The sequence below is a fragment of the Hylaeus anthracinus genome, unplaced genomic scaffold (genome assembly GCF_026225885.1).
Source record: "Hylaeus anthracinus isolate JK02 unplaced genomic scaffold, UHH_iyHylAnth1.0_haploid 11981, whole genome shotgun sequence".
NCBI classification, from domain to species: domain Eukaryota; kingdom Metazoa; phylum Arthropoda; class Insecta; order Hymenoptera; family Colletidae; genus Hylaeus; species Hylaeus anthracinus.
The window spans coordinates 3,757,297-3,776,485 of NW_026534329.1; the positions used below are offsets into that span (position 1 = coordinate 3,757,297).

General features: G+C 45.6%; 2 protein-coding genes across 3 annotated transcripts in view; both read left to right on the forward strand.

The window, feature by feature from the left end:
• LOC128885528 (RNA-binding protein MEX3B) overlaps positions 1–19,189 on the forward strand; it is a 288,649-nt gene that overhangs the window by 88,841 nt on the left and 180,619 nt on the right. The window lies entirely within an intron of this gene.
• LOC128885523 (protein groucho-like) overlaps positions 1–19,189 on the forward strand; it is a 106,831-nt gene that overhangs the window by 15,463 nt on the left and 72,179 nt on the right. For both annotated transcript variants that reach the window (XM_054139607.1, XM_054139608.1), the window contains exon 3: positions 3,757–3,801. In XM_054139607.1, coding sequence (XP_053995582.1) covers positions 3,757–3,801 — 45 coding nt within the window. The remainder of the gene's footprint in view (positions 1–3,756; positions 3,802–19,189) is intronic.

Here is a 19,189-nt window from a genome sequence, read left to right on the forward strand (position 1 = left end):
ATGCTATTATGTTCATCGTTTTATTTTTTGAAAGATGGCTTTTGTAACTTTCTACATAATTGGTACGTTATGTGTATAGGTACATTGTAATAGAAATCTGAAAATTTCGAAGGATCGTGCTTGCATATACCAAAATGACGAGTATATCTGTTTAAACTAAAGTTCCAAGTAATTGAATATAGAGTAGATTAATTTCTACGCCTAATATTTACTCGCTAGAAATGGAAACAAAATTGATTTTTCGAGAGTGTCACACCAGAAGAAAGACTCCTTAAACGTGTCGACCGCGAGTAACGTTTCCAGCCTCGCGGTAATTAAGATCCTGACCTCCGGTCCGCTTTGCTCCTCAGCGCGAAGTCTATTAATGAAAGGTTAATTACTTCGTCGACGAGAGACGATCCCGTGCCGCGGCTGCACCAGGTGATTCGTATCTTCGTTTCGCCCTGCTCGTTTTTCTTTTCCTGTGATTTCTGGCCACTCGAAGTCCCGCAGGGATTGCTCATGGAACAATACTCGAGACGCTTTTACCACTCCCTTTGTACTTTCGTCTCGCGACCGTAATACCCTGGTCGGAACAAATGTTACTTCCGTGTCTTTATTTGATTTACGTTTCGCGAGATCTTTCTTATCCTTTGGTCTCCGCAGATGTTTGAAATCACTCTGCTCATTGTTGGCCTCGAAACCATTGCAAGCGAAACGCTGTGTTTACGCTGCTGAACGTATCGCGTCGGTTCGAATGTTCTTTTCGTAAATCGTCGGCGACGTTTAGAATTGATTCGAATAACACGATTCGCAGCCGTTCATTGCACAGATCGATTAATTCCATAAAACAAGAAGTTGAGAATTGCGACGAAATAGTGTACATTGTGTTTTAAAATTCCCTTTACAATGTAAATTCAAATAAATATTGTAGAATGCGTACATATGTAGTTTTCATCTAACGGTATATAAAATTAATAAGAAAGAATAATGTTATAATAGTTACGTGACTCGTGAAATTAATCGATTTGTGCCCAAAATTACATACACGGCGTTTCAAAACTGACGATTCAAAAATGTATAAATATTACTATATCTAAAAGTCGTTTGAAGATGTTTGTTGGTTCGAAGCGTCTAAATTGCTCCATATTATGCTCGGCGATGGAGGATGGATCTCGAGGAGCTAAGAGGGCCCTCGTGAATCCTTTATAGGACGCTTACTAAAATACTCGACCAAACTTCGAGAGTGTGTGCTGGTCACTGAAAGGATTGAGAAATGTGTACCACCAACCGGTTTCTTCCTCCCTTGCAACCTAAATCCTTAAAAGTTGCATACAGGGGCTTTTGAACTAGCTTCTTTGTATGTTCTGCGGATCTCTGGCGTCTGAAGTTTTTCGTTCCTTCGCATATGCCGAAGAGCCCCTTTTATGGAAGATCCAGTTGCCAGTCTGCGAAATCTCCGCGATTCCCACGATTTCAAACACTCGAAGAATTTTTCGTCGAGACGCAACTTTGAAGATTCGCGACTCTCAAAGGGTGCATTGTTTGCACCCTCTCGCGCGCTTATATGGCGTCTTCCGTTACGTATTGTCGATGCTTCGACCAGTCCAAGTAAAATATACCAGACTGGAGCTATGAAATGTAAAATAATATTCATATTTTCAGTGGAAAATTAATCGTCTTCGTCCGTAGTGCATTTAATTTGTTTAATTCGGTTACTTGCAGTTCAATTTAATTCGAAATAATTTAATTGAGTTTCCTGTAGCGAGAGTGTAATATTTCAGGTGTTTCGTTTCTATTATAATTTGCTTCTATACTTTGTTGTGTTCGAACGAATAAATTTAAAGGAAATCATAATGTCACCTTCCCTGGCTTGTTATTGTTGAAAAGGGAGTTGAGAACCATCGATTCGGTAGGTGAATTAGTTAAAGCATACCCAGGACGGGATCTTGTACACACGATGTAGGAACGATGTTACGAGAAACCGGTCTTGGACGTCGCGTACACGCACGACGACACACACGATCGCTCTTACACTCCTCGATGGAACGCGCCGAGGGTAGAGAGCGATTGCCTTTTCGTTTTTCTCATTTTCTGCGGGCGTTTATCCTCCTTCTTGGCCGAGATCTCGCATTACGGCTCAATTTGGCCCGGTTTTCGTAATCTCGTTCGATCGATGTAATCTCGGCTCTCGGCAGCCGTGTACCGGGGGGCCCTAAAGACCCTCTTCGAAGGGTTCTTTTAGACGTTATTACGAATTCGAGCGGCATCTCGGTTTAGGTAACTCGATAATTCGATTAGCCCCTGGGAGCCACTTTCTGCTCGGATTAAGGGGGTCCTCTGGTTTCGCACGACAAAAAGACACCGTTTTTTGTATGAAACTTTATTCTCAGACACCGTTTATGACAATAGTTTCTTTCAAAATTGTCATATTTGTTTTATATGTGTAGATAAAGCTCAGTCTGATGATTGTAGATTTGTAGCGTGATAGTCTTTTGAAGTGTATTTTCAATATGTTCGAATGTTTAGATTTCTTTTATTGAGATATTCTTTGGGAACAAAATATTTGTAATCAACACAATTGAGTGAAGACAAATATTGTTTAAACAAATATTGTTAATAATTAATTTAACTATTGTCAGAAATTAATATTTAGTTGGTGCAATCAACAGACATTAAAATCTCTATTATCACTCGATGCATGTGTAATAATTTGTTTGGAACAAAGCGTAAGAGTGAAACGGGCCTCGTGCAGCTGGAGGTGGAAAGGATTAAGCCGTCGTTTCGTGTACGATGAAACTCGGAGTCACAAGAACAGGCGTATTACTTATATAATGGTCGGGCGTTAATGCGGCCCGTGTTTGATTATCCAGGCAGTGAATCGATCGCCGACCGCGGCTCCCCGGGCGATTCGAGCGGTCAGGTGCAATCGAATCGCTCGTTGCATAATAAGTTGCACCTGAGTACATTCGAGCAGGCTTATCTGCTCCACCCCGATCGCGTTCATAGCTGTTGCTCGCTCGCGCGGAGGAAATTATTTATCGTCCCGCTTCTGGCACAAATTCGGTTTATCTCGATCTTCTCGATCGCTCGGGATCCCTTTACCGACCCCGAGATCGGTGTCGTCGGTAAATTCAATTACGCGCGTGACATTGGAAAATAACGACCTGTGCTTGTCACTTGCAACGTAAACTCTATGTTTGGATATATAAATAAAAATTGACGTTATGTACTTCCAAGAGTGGATACGTTAAATAAATTAGACATTGTCATAGTTGAATATATGAATAATAATTGATGTTATGAACTTCCAAGTGTGATTGCATAAATATAAAATTGGTGTTATGAACTTACAAGTGTGAATACATAAATAAAAGTTCACATTAGACATTGACATATTTGAATATATAAGTGCAAATTATTATTATGTGCTTCCAACTGAGAATACATAAATAAACGTTGACATTAGACATTGTCACAGTTAAATATATAAATGGAAATTGATATTATAAATTTTCAAGCTTGAATACATAAAAGAGTGGAATCCAAACAAAAGGTACACCATTAAAATTAAATAGATCCCCATTTTAATATACAACACTCCTAATTAATACACAATCATCCAATGAAAGTATATCCCAAAACTTACCTCACCTTTCCAGTCCCTAAAAATGGCGCACCCCTCGAAGGGGTTGCACACGCTTCTTTATGCCACCGCGCACACCACTTCGCGTCGCCACTGTCTAATATATCGTTCTTTCTGTTTCATGTCCGCAGTATTACGAGATGTCTTACGGCCTGAACGTGGAAATGCATAAACAGGTAAGCCTTTACGTTAATTTGAAATTCAAATGAATATCATCGCCGATAGGAGCCGCTCCAACCGTGGAGCAGTGAGCGTGTTCGAGCGCGTATATGCGGCTGTGCGCACGCACGTGCACCGGTAGCACGAGCACACCGGTATGGCAATTACTTCGTTGACTTAACGCGCGCGATAGCCCCCGACGTGTCCGCTGAAATTTATGTTTTCATTCATGACGCGGCGGCGCGCGAGCAATATCCGTGCGGCGACTTACTAATCGCTCGGCTGGCTGGTTTCGCGCGTGGCCCTTAATTCGAAATTAAAGGGAGACAACCGAGGCGGCGGGGATTAAGGGGGATGATTCCTAGGGGGGCGTCCTGGCTATTGAATAAATATGTAAACAAGGTAATAACATGCAAATTGCGCCGAGGGGGGGAGACCGAACGACTTCTTTCGTCGATCCTTCGGATAGAGAATTAATTCAGGATAGTACATAATCTACGAAATGAATACCTGATAACGAGATACAGGGACAAATATTTTTCAGTAACTGGTAGAGAAAGCAACAAACAATTCGTCGGTCGCTGAACCGGAACCGGGGTCCTTTGAAACGATTCGATTGCTCTTCTCGTGTCTCTCGCTATATTTTAACGGGATTTGTCGCGAGAGCCGAAAGAAAAATGGCGCAAGGTTGTCGATGTATCCACGGTAATGCTTCCCTTAATGGCCCCCAATCTGTTTGTCGAGTAAACAGGCGGAAATAGAACCGGAGGTGGATCGTTTGATATCACGAATTAAGGCTGGACCTCGAGGAAAGTTCTATCGAGAACGCTTCCTCGATATTAATAAAGACAAAGATTCGCGCGAAATTTGCATAGCAAAGATCCATGGAACGTGTTTTTTCTCGCGCGACATCCATATTCATCGGGCAGCGATCGGCCGATTTGAATTTCACGCTTCCACGTCGCTCGATCCTGATCCCTGCCATTATAAATATCGATTTTTTTCTTTGGAGGGAAGGAAAGATGGACTATTTGTTTATTACATGGTCTGGGGATTGTTGCGATAATATTTTACAGTTAAGTTTCTTTCAACGAATCTGTGAAAAGAATAATGAATATGAATAAAAACATTTGTGTCCAACTAAAAATTCCACTAACGTATATTTTTTTTAACTGGATTGTTTTCACTGTCAAAAAAATAATATTTTTCCAATAGTACTACAAATTTAAGCTTCCTTCGCGAATTGTTTGGGACACCGTCCACCGTCGCTTGTGTCATTATAAATCTAAAAAGAAGACATCCATGTCTAACTAATACTAGGGTAAGCGAATTTTTGGTAAAAATTCTACAAGTCTGAGAAAGAAACTGCCAGCATAATGGGTAGCGAGGGAGAAAGCTGTACGAATAAAAACAGAGCGCAAGTCCGACGGGGTATAATTTGTTGGCGGGCGAGGCGGACCAAAACGCGTTCCGCTCGAAACCAGAAGGGAAGCGTCGTATTTCATTTCGCTGCTCGCCTTTACGACATTCCGGACATTAACGTCGTCAATTACCGTGCACGTCTTCGTCCGTTTTTGCCAGCGCGATTCATTTACGAGAGGGAGTCCCGATCATGAAAATTTATCGAGTCGCCGTGGAACGCTTTTATATCTTGCGCCGTCGTCGATCTTTTAACAGAAAGGGACTTCTTACAGGGAGCGTACGGTTTTCTTGCCAGCTTGGTCCCCGGTTATAGACAGTTCCGGCCAGATATGGCGAATAAAACGGAAAAGTAGAAGTCCGACACGACACGGGGAACCTATCCCTCTTTCGCCGTGATGCAACCCATCCCGGAATCTCGATCACGAATTCTCACGAGCGACGGGATAAATAGCCCGCTTTTTCCTTCTTTCTCCGGGCTCCATTCTGTCTACTTTTCTGTCCACGGCCACCCTTGCCCCTCGGTTACCTCCTTTACGACTTTTCTCTCCTCCGCCTCCAAGCCTCTTTTGCCGTTCTTCCGCGAAGTCGGCTTCGAACGTCGACGTGACGGGAATAATGCTCGCGTTTATTGAATATTTAGCAGCCGGGCCCCGTTATTTCCTCCTCTTCCGGCGGCCTCTTCCTCCCTTTTTCCACCTTTCGCGCGCCTCTCTTCTTCGCGCGGCGTTCCGACCGGATGCACCCCCTTCAAATCGTAAATCGGGCTTCGCGTCCACCGGGGAAACCCTCGTCGAAGGGGAAGGCAGGGACGATTTATAAATCAGGCGAGATACTTCGTTCTTGACGGCAGAATTAATAACGGTTTAATTATTTTGGGAACTTGGGTAGGAACTCTTCGGGTACTCTCTATTTTAATACATGTAGTCCGTGTATCGATTCTGTTGTGACCACCCTGCGGATATTTATGCATCTATGATTAAGGAAAGTATGTGAAAATATACACAAGGCTGTGTACGAATGTATAAACATATGAAATAGGAAAAATAAAATTCATGTTGCATTATTTAGAAGACGAAACATAACTACTTTTATTTACGTTTCTGTTCTTCATTTACGTATAAAAGAAAATATGAGAAATTTGGTTTACTCTGATCGAACAAATCAGTGATGGTTTTCGAAAATAGTAGACGAAATAATTATATATTTAAATTTCTTGAAAAATAATGGAGATAAAAATATTCATAAAATGTTTAATACTAACCAGCACGGTCTAAATACAAATCACACCATTCGTTGACAATGCACAGGACTATAAAAACATAAAATCAATCGTATTCACTGATTTCCATAACAATTATTTTTCCCCAAAAAATGGACATACAAGTATTTCGTACTGCAAGACGTCGGTACAAGGAGAAAGCAATGCGGGAAGTACATCGAAAACAATGGCTGGATCAAGATTGTAAAATGCTCTTGCTCCCTTTCTCCGCGTTTCCCCTGCCTCTTTTAGTGCCGTTCCCGCCGGTTGCACCCCTGAAATCGTAAATCGGGCTCCGTGTAGACGGAGGAAACCCTCGCCAAGCAGACGGCGAGAGGCGGAGGCGATTCATAAATTAGCCAACGGCTGATCGCATCGAGAATGAAAGGAGCCCCGAAGTTTTGCGCCGTGGAACACGAGGACACGGCCCCTGGGGAAAGACAAGAGGCGCGGCCCCCATCTTTTTTCTTCGTCCTGCTCGACTCGCGTTACAAGTTCGATAAATCCTGCCGAGATTTACGCGGGCTTGCGAGCGAGTTATTTCGAGGCAAAGAGAGACGGTGGAACATCGCTGTGCGAAGTAAACATGCGAGGGTTGCAAATGTTTTACGACCTTGACGGGGTAAATTGAATTTTAGACTAGTGTTTATATCGTGACACTTGATTTTTTGAAAAAGCTAGAGTAACTTTGTCTATGGCGCGTGAAGTCATGTCTTGTTCATGGCGCAGGGCTTTGTTCTCTTTATAGCGAGAAGTCTTTCCCTGTTTGTAACGAAATTGTGTAAATTGAGCCTTGAATAACTAATAACGCTAATAACACAGCTGTTAACGCCCATGTGAGGATTATATAAAAAATTGTAATATTTTCGAGGTAATGCAACTTCTATCTCACTTCGTATAGTGAGGTTTTTTTTTGCGATTTACGACCAATAAAATAGGAAGTTGTGTACACACTGCTCGTCGAAATTGCATCACTTTAAATATGCCAATATTTTCTGTGTAATTCTCACACCAACAGTGACCATCGCTTCTATTATTAAACATCATAGGTAAAATTTGCATTACACGGAATTCTCCAATTAATTACAACGAAACAATGAAGCAAAGCTTTCACCACGCGCATCATACACCACATGTTCTACAAACGCTATTTTAAAATAGTGGAACAATTCCTATCGCCACCACTGTGTACACCTTTCACAAATAGATTCTTTCCAACGTTCCGCGTGTAAAAGTGTCGCGGATATATCGCCGGAGGAACAGCTCGCGCAATATTTCACATTTTATTCCGACAAAATTATTTCATCGCGGCGACCGTGCCGGTGTCCATTCGTTTCCAAGGGAAGATTTAAGCGAGTAATGTAAACGAAAGTGCATGGCGATGCATTTAAACGGTCCTGCGATAAATAATAAGAATCGTTATTAACGGGAACGAACGAATTTCCATCGAACGTAGCGGGAGGGCGAGACGGGGGCAGATCCGTGGCGATATCCGGTTCGGAATTGCGCATTTCCACGCGCGCGCAGACGAGTTACGAGGATCGCGGGGGCGCTCCAGTGTCGATTGTAAAATTTCGATAACGGACGTGTCAGAAGCTGTTTACACGATCGTATTTCTGCGGCACAATTTCGTGCCTGATCGCGTTTATAAAAGCGGACCCGGCCACCATCGACGTTGCGGGGGAGGCGGAGGAGGGCCGTCCACCCTCTGCCACCGCGACATTCGCTGGGGCGATTAATCGTGGCGCGTTTATGACGAGCCTGGCGTGTTGTTGTTCGCGTGGAAATAAAAACTGGGAGGGTTGGAGGGAGAGGGAAAAATGAAACAACACGGTGGAAAAATTGGCAGCGGAAACGAGGCGCACGGGGGGGGGGGGGGGGAGATGAAAAACAGATCCGATGACGGCGGTCGAAATATCGGACGGGGGAAACGCGCGTGCAAATTTCAATTTGAATTTATTGGGGAAAATTTTGTCGAAGGGTCTCCTAATGGAGAGCTTCTTCAAATTTTATATATTCCTCTGTGACACCAAAATAAACAAAGTAACACTCGTTGGTCAACTTGTGGTTGACTTGTTTTTTCGGGGTAACATCCGATAAAACGTGTAGACAAAAAGGAAACACTATCGCGAAAGAAGAAATGGCAGCGTCGACAAGAGTCCTCGCGAGACGTGTAACGGATCCGACCGATGAGAGGTTGTGAAAATATCGGACGGTAAACGCTCGTGGACATTTCGAATCGAATTTATCGGGCGTGTATTAACGCGGTCGGTCGGTCGGTCAGTCTGGTAAGTGTCTGCGAATGGCGGTGTAAACGCGCTCGATTTCGCTTGGATGTAATTAACGTCGGGTAATTCCCGACAATTACCGTCATCATCATCATCCATCAGACCGCAGTCGACCTGTTACGTTTTCCTGTTATACCTGCACGATAATTGTCGTCTCGAATCACTGGTTTCGCATCGATGGCCGCGCGCGAACGCTAGCGAGTCCACGGTATACTACACGCTCGTTAAAACGGAACGCGGATCGGTCAGCGTGAGGCGCGATCGACCGCTTCAATCGCGCGAAATTTGTTTGAACGCTTTTAGAAACGCCTCCCGATGCTCGCGTTACTCTTGCGAAGCAGCCTTTTAACGGCGTATCGTTATCGTTCCCGTTGATCGCACCGATTGATTGATTCTTCATTGGTTCTTGTAAAATACACCTTTTACCCCTTGAATCTCGTATATAAAAATATTTATTTTCAATTGAAGAGATGATATTAGCTACGAAGATACATAAAATTAGTATATTTGCAAATGTTCAAATAATATCGCAATGGGAAACCTTCAATTCTTATGAGTACATAGTGAAAGCACGAACTTTCTAAACAGCCCAATATTTATCCTGTTCTTAAATACTTACCACAAAAATGCTCAACGAAGATAAAAACGAGAAAACCCTCTTAGATCGCTAAATAAATTTAGTAACGAAGTGGCCCGACCAATCCCACTCGAGCGAACCCACCCAGACGCGAGATAAGTTGATTACCCGACTGACAACGGAGGACAAAGTATTCCGTGTCTGTCCCTTCGCCCCTTCAGGCTCCCGGTGACGTCTGATTCTCCCAAACAATGGGACAGCGAGAACAATCATTTCGTACGGAACAGTTAGCATCATACGCGGCCCCCGTGCCGTACTATCGTTAAACGATCGCGCGTTTTTATTCGCAGCAAGCGATGCGTATTGTAAATGTTTTCGGGCGTTACTCTCGATTTTGCTAAAGCTATTACCGGCGATTCCGCAGCTGCAATACGTGTCGAGCAGTCGGAAAATTCACGCATGAAAAGTACCGCCGGCCACCGAGAGTGATTCGATTTCGTTGTTTTGCGCTCGACTCGTTGCCACCCCGCTCCGCAACCCGCTGTTTCATCCCCCTACACCGAGCCCTCCCCATACCCCCGGTCGTGTTCAACCTCGTATAGTCTGCTCATTATTCATTTATCGGTTTAACGAGTACATCCGCGAAAAAGCGTTGCAAAATACCCTGGCTGGGTCGATACCACGCGCCCTCCTCCAACCCTTCCCTGCGCCAGTATTTCCTCTACCAATTTCCTTCCTGTTCGGATTGCGCGCGTTACGCTATGATTCCGTGTGTCGCGATTTTTCGCAGTTTAATGCCTCTCTGGCTACCCCTTTCCCCGCTGCTCTCGACATTGGAAATACGTTTCGACGATGAATTCGTGACTCTGGTCTATCGGCGATATCGCGTGTTTGTATTTCGGTTTGTTGCGGTATGTTTGACGGTGGAAAGGAGAATAGTGGAGTGGAAAGCATTTCATTCCGGGCCTTCGATTAATAGAGGCTGTTTTTAATGGTTTTTGAAAGTATTTCTGGCATTTGTGGAAGTTTGAGGGATTCGAAGTTTGCTGGTGTAGTTGAGAATCATTGGTTCTTTAAATATCTTTGTCGATCGAGTTAACTATTTATTGGTCTAACTATTTTTTCTTGAGCCTTCTTTTAAAAAGGGCGCTCAGATTTTATTTTCTAATAAAACAAAAATAATATGGAATATATCCTATTACCGTGTATGCTTTTAGCGACCATTGCATAAATTGTTGGTTTCAGTTTGAAATCGTTTAGTACATGTATGAAATCGGCGACAGTCGGAGATCCCTTCGAGAAATAAGAGACGTCCATTGGCAAATGCGAGAGGTACCGCTATCGTCGTGGCTCGAAACGGAACGACTCTCGATTCCCGTAGGATAAACGAGAGATACGAAGACGGAGAATCCTATCGCGTCCCCCGATCGATCTCGAGCGCGATTACGACTGTTCCGAACGGTCCCTCCGATGTCCATAAATCTAGGATTCATCCTTCCTCCGGCACCCGTTGTCCTCCGGCGCTACCCCGTTCGCCAGGAGGAGGGGAAAATAAAGGAAAATAAAAAAATTATAGTCGTGGAATCTCGTCAGGTGCTTCATGAATAACCTCTCAAAACCGTCCACCGGCGCGATTTCTCCTCACCCCCTCCCGTCGCTCTGTCTCTTTTCCCTGTGTAAGGGTAACCTAATACACGGTCGCCGGGTCCCATCCGTTCGAGCTCTTTCTCTCTCAGCGCACGTCCGTCTGCGTGTACGTTGGCCATCGCTTTTTCCACTTTTTATTGTGTCTGCAGCGCCACTGGTTTGGTCGCCAGGGCCGCGGAGGCGGAGGCGGAGCGGCAGATGGAGATTGAGAGAGAAAGGGAGAAAAAATGATGGTGAGCACGAAGGGGATGGAGGAACGAATGGTACGCCAGGGAAAACGTGGTGCACGTCGGCAGGGTCGCGGCGGGAGAGGGTGAATCGGCCGCGCGTGGGACAGAGACGACCGCGAAGGGGTGGGAATGGAACCGACGGGGAAAAAACGAAAAGCAGAATTCGTTATCGGAAAAATCGAGTCCTCCGTGCCACCGCGCCGACCTCTCCACGCACACATGTTGGCCCCTGTTGTATTCTCCTGTCACCCCCTCCTCTCCCCCCCCCCCCCAACCCACCCTTGTGTCTTTCCCCACGGTCGCACGGTTTTCTCCTTTTCTCGTCGACGACGGAGTTCGCGAGTTACCTTCGTCTTCTCTCGCTCCCACACCGCGGAACCGCCTCGCCCAACGCTGCATCCGTGTAACTTCGATCCCATGTATCTTCCTTCTCTGTTGTCCCCCATCCTCTCTGCACCACCGTCGGCCTGGGACACGTTCGCGTACCACGCGTACACGTAGAGGGACGTGTGGCGTTGTGTGGCTTGGCACGGCCGCGGAGAACGGAGTCGCAATATGTGCACGATAAAATATACACAGAAATGTCTACCCGCTACGTACGTCTACATCCTTTTTCTCCGTACCCTTGGCGGTCGCGGACTCGGGCCGCGGGCGCCCTCGATCGAGACGGTGCGACGAGTATTATGGCATATACCTACATGGCGCCCCCGGTGCGCCGTCGCCCGTGCCAGTGGTTCTTTACCTACTTCAACTCGCGGCATGGTTCAAAGGAGAATCTCGGATTTCAAAAGTTTTAGACTTTAATGCCATGGAACTGAAATTGTTCCTTCTTCTAGCGTTCCGTTGACCCTGGGTCATAGGAGACCCGACTTCTCCAACGCGATAATGCGAGGAGCTACGCAACCGTTTGCTTTGGAGATTATTTTCAAATTGGGAGTTGCTTTAATAATTTGAATTTTGCACATTTTCTTACAAAGATATCTGGATCCTCATCCTCATGGATTCGTCGACTTATGCTTTAATTTCAATATTATTCGATTCATAAAAATTTGTAAAATAAATCTATAAATATTCGGGAAGTTATTTTTATACAGCTTGAATTATAATGGAAGTTTGAAGAATTATAAAAATTCTATCTCTCGGAAAGTATTTCCTACACGGTGTATCCGTTTTCAGGACAGGCTGATGCGCCGCTGCACAGTGGTTAAGAATCACTGGCCTGCACTCTTTCAGCGCAGGGATCTGCAATACCGATGGGGTTCCATGTATCCAATACACGTCCTCCATGCTCGCGATCTCTCAACACGATAAGTCCTTTCAACCGGCACCGGCTTCGATCCCTTTTCTCCCATCCCCGCGGCATCCCACGCCATTGGCTCTTCCACTGGTCTCGTACGTGTATCCTATACCTACCCCCCTCCTCCCTGTACCTTGCTCTTTCTCCTTTTTGCTCGCGGGATAGGAAGGATGTTACTCGGAGACGACGCGACCGAAGAGGAAGGTTTTATCCGGAGCAACTTGGGTTTGCCTGGCTGGAAATACCGCACGAATTGAGCCGACTCTCTCTTTTCCTCTGCTTAACCCTACCTTTTGCTCCTCGGATAGGATGCCATCGCCAATTCTGTTTTCGACTCAAACGAAAGGAGGATTTCTTTCGTCCGTGGCTCCGCGCGACGACTGTTACCGGAGGATGTATTACGGATTTGGTGTAGTTACTTTCGGGGTCTTGTCGGATCCGGAGTAATCAGATCGAGTGCACCCGACGGTAGAGATGCGTCTGACGATGCTCACCAGGATCGTTTGCACGTTTCGCGTAACGGGTTCCTTTCATCGCGGGGATATCTTTTGCGCCGGGACTAACCGCGACCGCGCCACCCCCCCTCCCCCCCTCCCCCTGGAAAGTAGTTGCGAGATTCGATGGAATTGGAGGTCCTTTTATTCTCTCGTGGAAGCTTGCGAATCTTTTTCAATTTTTTTTTTCCTTAATGCAAGTAACGATCTGGGATTAGCGTATTTCAGTTACTTTTATTAAGCTGCTTCAATTGATTTTAATTATTTACTATCCCAACCATTGAAGTCACCGTTGAAGATAGCGAAGCAATCAAGCGCCACGTTTCGCACCCTACTTTCGCACGTATCGTTTACCAAACGCACGGAAACACGCTGCAGTTCTTACCAAACGCTCGCGAACAGGCTATAATTAAAAACAACGAGTTGACACTTTTCCACGAGGGTAACGCATCCAGGTGTCAGCCGCGGTACGCCGCGTAGAAAAGCGGGAATTACCGTCGATGACTTAACGCTATAACAGGCTGCGGAATCGCACGGTCGGATAACCCTCCGGGTCATTAACACGCGAGTATCTTCGATCGCGACAATAGGGTAACTCCGTGAGGCCATGAATTTTTATCGGCCGCTGTTTCGCTTTTACGTTGCTCTTAAGATTCCGGAAGTTCGGGCTTCCGGAGTCATCGCAGCGTCTCTCAAGCTGGGATACTCGAGGTTTGTGAAAGGATATTTGCGAGGAGAAGGTTCTTTCTTAAAAGAAAAAACGTATGACGGCACTGTCTCGCTTTTTAAACGCGTTAGGGATACTTGAAATTAGTGAGTTTTATTTGCTTTTAGAAATTGTTATATAGCATGAACCGTTCGTTGCACAAATCAATTAACAAAGAGTAAGAAAAAGTTAAGAAATGCGACGGAATAATGTGCATTGTTTTTTAAAATTTCCTTTATAATATAAATTCAAATAAATATCGTAGAATGCATAGACACATATGTAGCTTTCGTGGCAACGGAATGCTAAGAAAGCATCTCGAGTGCAAAGTGTTAACATCCCCCTTGTCACAAGGGGATGTAGTTTGAGAAGCACTGGTCCAAAGATGTTCCTTTTTGGGCCGTCGGTGCCGCTCTCGGAGATTTAAGTACCTGGTGAATACACGTCCAGCAGCTTCCGACCCTGACGTTGTTGCCAGCGTCGGAATAGCTTTTATCAGTCGTACCACTTTTATGAGTCGTTCCTCCCTTTCCGGCGCGACCTGCTGCTGCTTCTCTCCATATACCAGCCACTTCCACCCCTCTTCGATCCTTTTTATCCTTTATCTCTCGCGTTCCTCGCTGTTCCGGGAAAGACTGCGGGGTTAGGAAACGATAAAACTCTTACGCGTGTCGTCTCGCGTTTAGTGTATCGCGACGTTGGCATGCAGATGCAACATAGCGGGTGGGCGTGGAAGAAGAACTGGGTTACGTTGTATATCTTTCGTTTTGTTCGGTGTCCGTATAAATGTCAACTCCTTGGGTGGCAATTTTTCTTTGAGCGTATAACCCTCGTTCAATCTGGTTCATTTTGAACTTCACTGTACGTTGACATTTTGTCGAGGGCTTAGAGAGCTTCGAGGCTGAGAGAAGTCGACTGGTGCTAGTGTTAGCTTGATAACGTTAGCGAGTATTTTTTTTTTTTTAATATTTGAATTTAATTTATAGTTCGTTTAATTTATTCCTGTATTTAAAACGTTCTTTGAAAATTAAACACTCGTATAGAGTTAATGTCAAGCTGGATCAATATACACTGGCGTAGAAAATCTTCTCCTAAGCTGTAAACTGGGCCCAAAAAGCTAAATTGAAAAGCTAAATGGAATCACATGAGGGAAATTCCATAAGTTCGACTTAAAAATCATGGTATCCTAAGGGATTGCTTGTAAATAGGCAGATACACCCTTTAAAAAAAAAGTATGACCATAGCCACCCACTACTAATCCAAATTTGATTAATAAAAACGAGAGGAGCCTCTATTTAGTTCGTCGTCATTTGAATAAAATCGTGCCCCAATGAAAACGTCGTCGTAATCTTAGTCGTTCGTTTCAGCACGACCCTTTCTGACGAACGATATCGATCGGTCGGAATAACAGTGGTAATTTGTCCCCTCCCGCGGCGAACTCTGTTTTTACGGGCTCGAGTATATTTTAAATCATGGGCGATAAGCTACACCTAAACCGTCGGTATTTGCATTTAATTAATCCTTGGGCACCCTCGGCCCGTACTTTCGCGACACCCTGTGGGCATATTTATGTACTCGCGCCGACTACGAGGCGGTCTCCAGACCCTCCTTTACCCGGGCTTTATGCTCGACGTTTCGCACTTTTATCGATGCCAGGGTGTTAGCATTATGCTGGCTATCAACGAGAGGGTAGAACGAACACCCTTCGGCCCTCTCGCGCCCTGGGAGTCGTTAAGAGGTCACCCCCGTTGCGTTTTCCACGCCCCGTTTTCTTTTTCAACCCCTCCGCGCACCGACGAGCACATCTCCTTTTTGCCGTTCCTTTTTTCTTCGCCCAGTTCGTTGTTCCCACCTCGCTGGAACCTCTCGTGCCCATCGAACACTGGGAACGTTTAACAGAGGGGGATGGAGGGTGGAAGGGTGACGAAAAAGAAAGAAAAAGAATCGAGTTTGAATTCCACGGCGCCACGGGTCGATCGTCGAGGGTCGATTCTCCGTCGTCGTTCGCCGATTGGAATTAATTTTATTTACAAGTCAGAGGGCACGTCGTGTAGGTAGAAAAAAGAGCTCCCTTTGAATTAGGGTGTACTACTTCGTTAGCGCTCGATGCGTTAGCGGAAGTATGTTATTAATGGAAAATTCAGAACACGTGTGTTTGTATTTCCCTGTAAGTTCTATTATTTTTAGTCAATCTTTGTGAAATTTTATTCAGCTGGTCTTTAGGTTCCAAAGGGAAATGTGAAGCTATTTAAAAATTATTCTGTAAATCGAGAGCTGAAAAAGCGTATGCGAAAATGTCGTAGAAAGATGTCACGTTACTGCACTAATTTGTATATTTTGAATATTTACAAAATCGCGAAGAAATCATAAAAAAGAAAGCACATATTACGATAGCGTAACGGTCCAACTCCTGTGCCATTAAATCTCATTAAAATTTATTTCAGTAAATATAAGGGCTCCCTTGTCTCGGGACCCAGGAAACTTAGCGACGCCACTGTTCTGTTCGCCATTGCGAAATACCCAGGCGAAGTTCCCCGTTTCGCCGGGAAACAGTCGTTCCCTGTTAATCCGCGATCGGATTACTCGCTCGAGAACAACCGACCGGTGTTATTTAAACGCGGCCGCGCCGTAACGAACTCGAAGCGAGAAACGGCGGAAGAGCGGTGAAAACGGGGCCTTTGAGAAACGGCTTTGGCGAGTGGATCGCGGAAACTCGTTCCTCTTTTTCTTTTCGCCGGAATCGCGGAGTAACGAACTTTCGGGGCTCGAAATTGCGCGGCTCCGGAGCTGAATTTGTATCTCGTATTCGCTGGTCCCGATAAATACACATTTCTCGTTCTTTTAGAGAGAAAAATTGGTGAACACTTTCCACGCGATTAATTTCCATCTTAATCGTTGCCTTTGTTGACAGTGGTTATTACTGCGGGGTTGTTAGTCATGTTAATCGATGAATCGTATTGTTTTTATTGCTTCGAGAAAATTTTCATTTTATTCCAGAAACATAATAAAATAGAAATTGAGAAATTGACAGGAAAACGCAAGACATATGAGAATGCAATTAATTCTGTCTACTATGAAACAGTCGCGTCCACTGTCCATCGACTTTCGCTATGGCGCCCTTCTTGTCTGTCCAGATATACACATACACTGTCACGATCGCAACCATACGTTGACAGAGAGAATAGATTATTTGATCAACCCCTGGCGAGATGACCCCTTCAACTCAAATATTGAGAAACAGTTAATCGACGCAAACACTGTTCTCGCGATCGATCTTCCTCGAAGTCCACAGAACGATCCTCCTCCTCCTCCTCCTCCTCCTCCCTGTTGATCTTCCGTCGTCGCATAATCAGCGGCGAGTTAATTGTAGGTCCTATCAGCTGGGCCAGAAGGTCTTGTTTTCCTCGTTGTTCATCCTGGAATTACGAGGGTTGGTCGACAAAGATAATTCCTTGGCGTTTCGGGTGGGTGTGACGGTAAGGACGGTCGTAAAGCCGCGTTCACAACGCCAAGTCCCTGTCGCGTCTGCGACCTCGACGTCGCTGCGACTCGAGCACCAGGGAAGGGAATCGTCAAGGGTGAGCGTAGGAAGGAGGAGACGATAGCGAGAGTGAGTACGTGTCGACCAACGGGTGGGAAAGTGGAGGCAGAAGAGAGTGCCTTAACAAGAACATCCAGAAAAGGGGTGTTCCTGCTCAGTGCCGTGACACTAATTTGCTCGCTCCGCGCCACATCGGATATCATTCCGTCGCGTTTTCACCACCTCCGCGTTAATTACCGCGGTCGTATTTACACCAGCTAAGATAGAAACGAGTTCCAAGCGCGAGGGGCGGGTTACCCGCTTGTTTTGTGCGGCTCTAACAATGGCGCGCAAGAACCTCGACGGGGTAATGGTACCGTTTACGCGTCCGTTCCCTTTTTCTCTCGCGAAGCGTTTCAAGAGCAAACTTCACAATTGTCGAAGCTTCAACGATACATGGTGCCGATATTGCGATATGTTTTTACTTTAATTACGAACTAGTAGCATTTTTACTTGTCTTTGTTGTGCAAGCGCTATATTTCTTTTCGTTTAATCCAGTTAAAAAATGGAGAATCTGTGTCAGGTAACAAAACATGATGTATTCTAGATGAAGTTGAATAGATTCATTTGATGGAGTATGATTGAGTATGACTAAGGAAGGGGTACGAAGTACAGGATGAGTGAGGAACTAGGAACCGAGATTAGGATGTTTGGTTGAGGATGAGTCTATGGTCTTTGTTACGTTTGCAATTAGTTACGTTGGCCATCGAACAATATAACATCCCAATTAGGGTCTGATAGACCTCCCTTGAGGCTCGAAAATAAAAAGATCACGTAGCCCCCAAAGTACACAAGATCCGACGACCTAACCCAAGTCGATGCTCTCCACCTCTCAGCCACGATAAAAGAGGATATCGCCGAAGCGTAACCGCATACGCGATCACAATACACAATGGAGCAACATGGAAAGTGGCCAAAAGGAATCGAAGAGTCCAACGTCGCCCTCCGACGAATCGCTGAAATCGATACAGAAAGAAGATACCGTCGACGCAATCACAATGGACGCACGGAGTAACATCAAACGTGCCCCATCCTCCACCCCCACCTAGGAGAATCACTTCGAAACTGTAGAACAGTCGAAATCCCATCGGACGAGCGGTATTCCACGGCTAACGTATTCTAACATGCCGGCCCAATAATCGCGGCTGGCTACAGAATATTACACCCTGACTCGAAATCGAGAGGATAGAGATCGCTCGTCGGCTCGCTCGCATCGAGGCGATGAACAGAGAGAGGAGGTCAGCTTCGGCGGCCGGCCCGTTAATGTTTAGCGCAATCAGCGATAATGGCGGTCTATGGCGCGTTTAATCAAGGCAGTAGCCCGTTGCGGCTTGCGGTTCGAAGCGGACTGCCCCACGGTGCAAAGGAAAGGGTCGGTGTGTACACGGATGGCGTGTACGTGTGCGCGAAACAGGGAGCAACAGAGGTGGCCCAGCAGACTGGAGCGAGAGACACGGGGAGGGATGGAGAACAAGAGGGTTGAACATATCAGGTGGGCTTAGCGGTCTCTGCTGGCTCGGCATCGCCACAACCAGAGAGTGACCACTGTACACGCACACAAACGTGGCCCAGACTCGCCCATGGACGAGCGCACACTCTCTGGAACTCGCGTCTGTGGCCAGCATCGCGAATTGACCAGACTCACCCCTCCTCTTTCGTGCACCCTGTACGTACTCTCGTCCACCTTTCCCCTATGATATGCACGCTCCGTCTGCGCAGCGTACGCATGTTCGCGACCGTGTTTCCCCGTTGCGAGTTCGTGGTACCCAAGGTATAGGGGAATTCTGGGATCCTGGTGAAAGGGAAATACGTTTGGTGGACTTTTTTGGGGTGTAATATTATACCATCGAGACACTGGAATAAATCAATTGGGTAATGGGAGAGGAGTATCTGACTGTAGGACAGC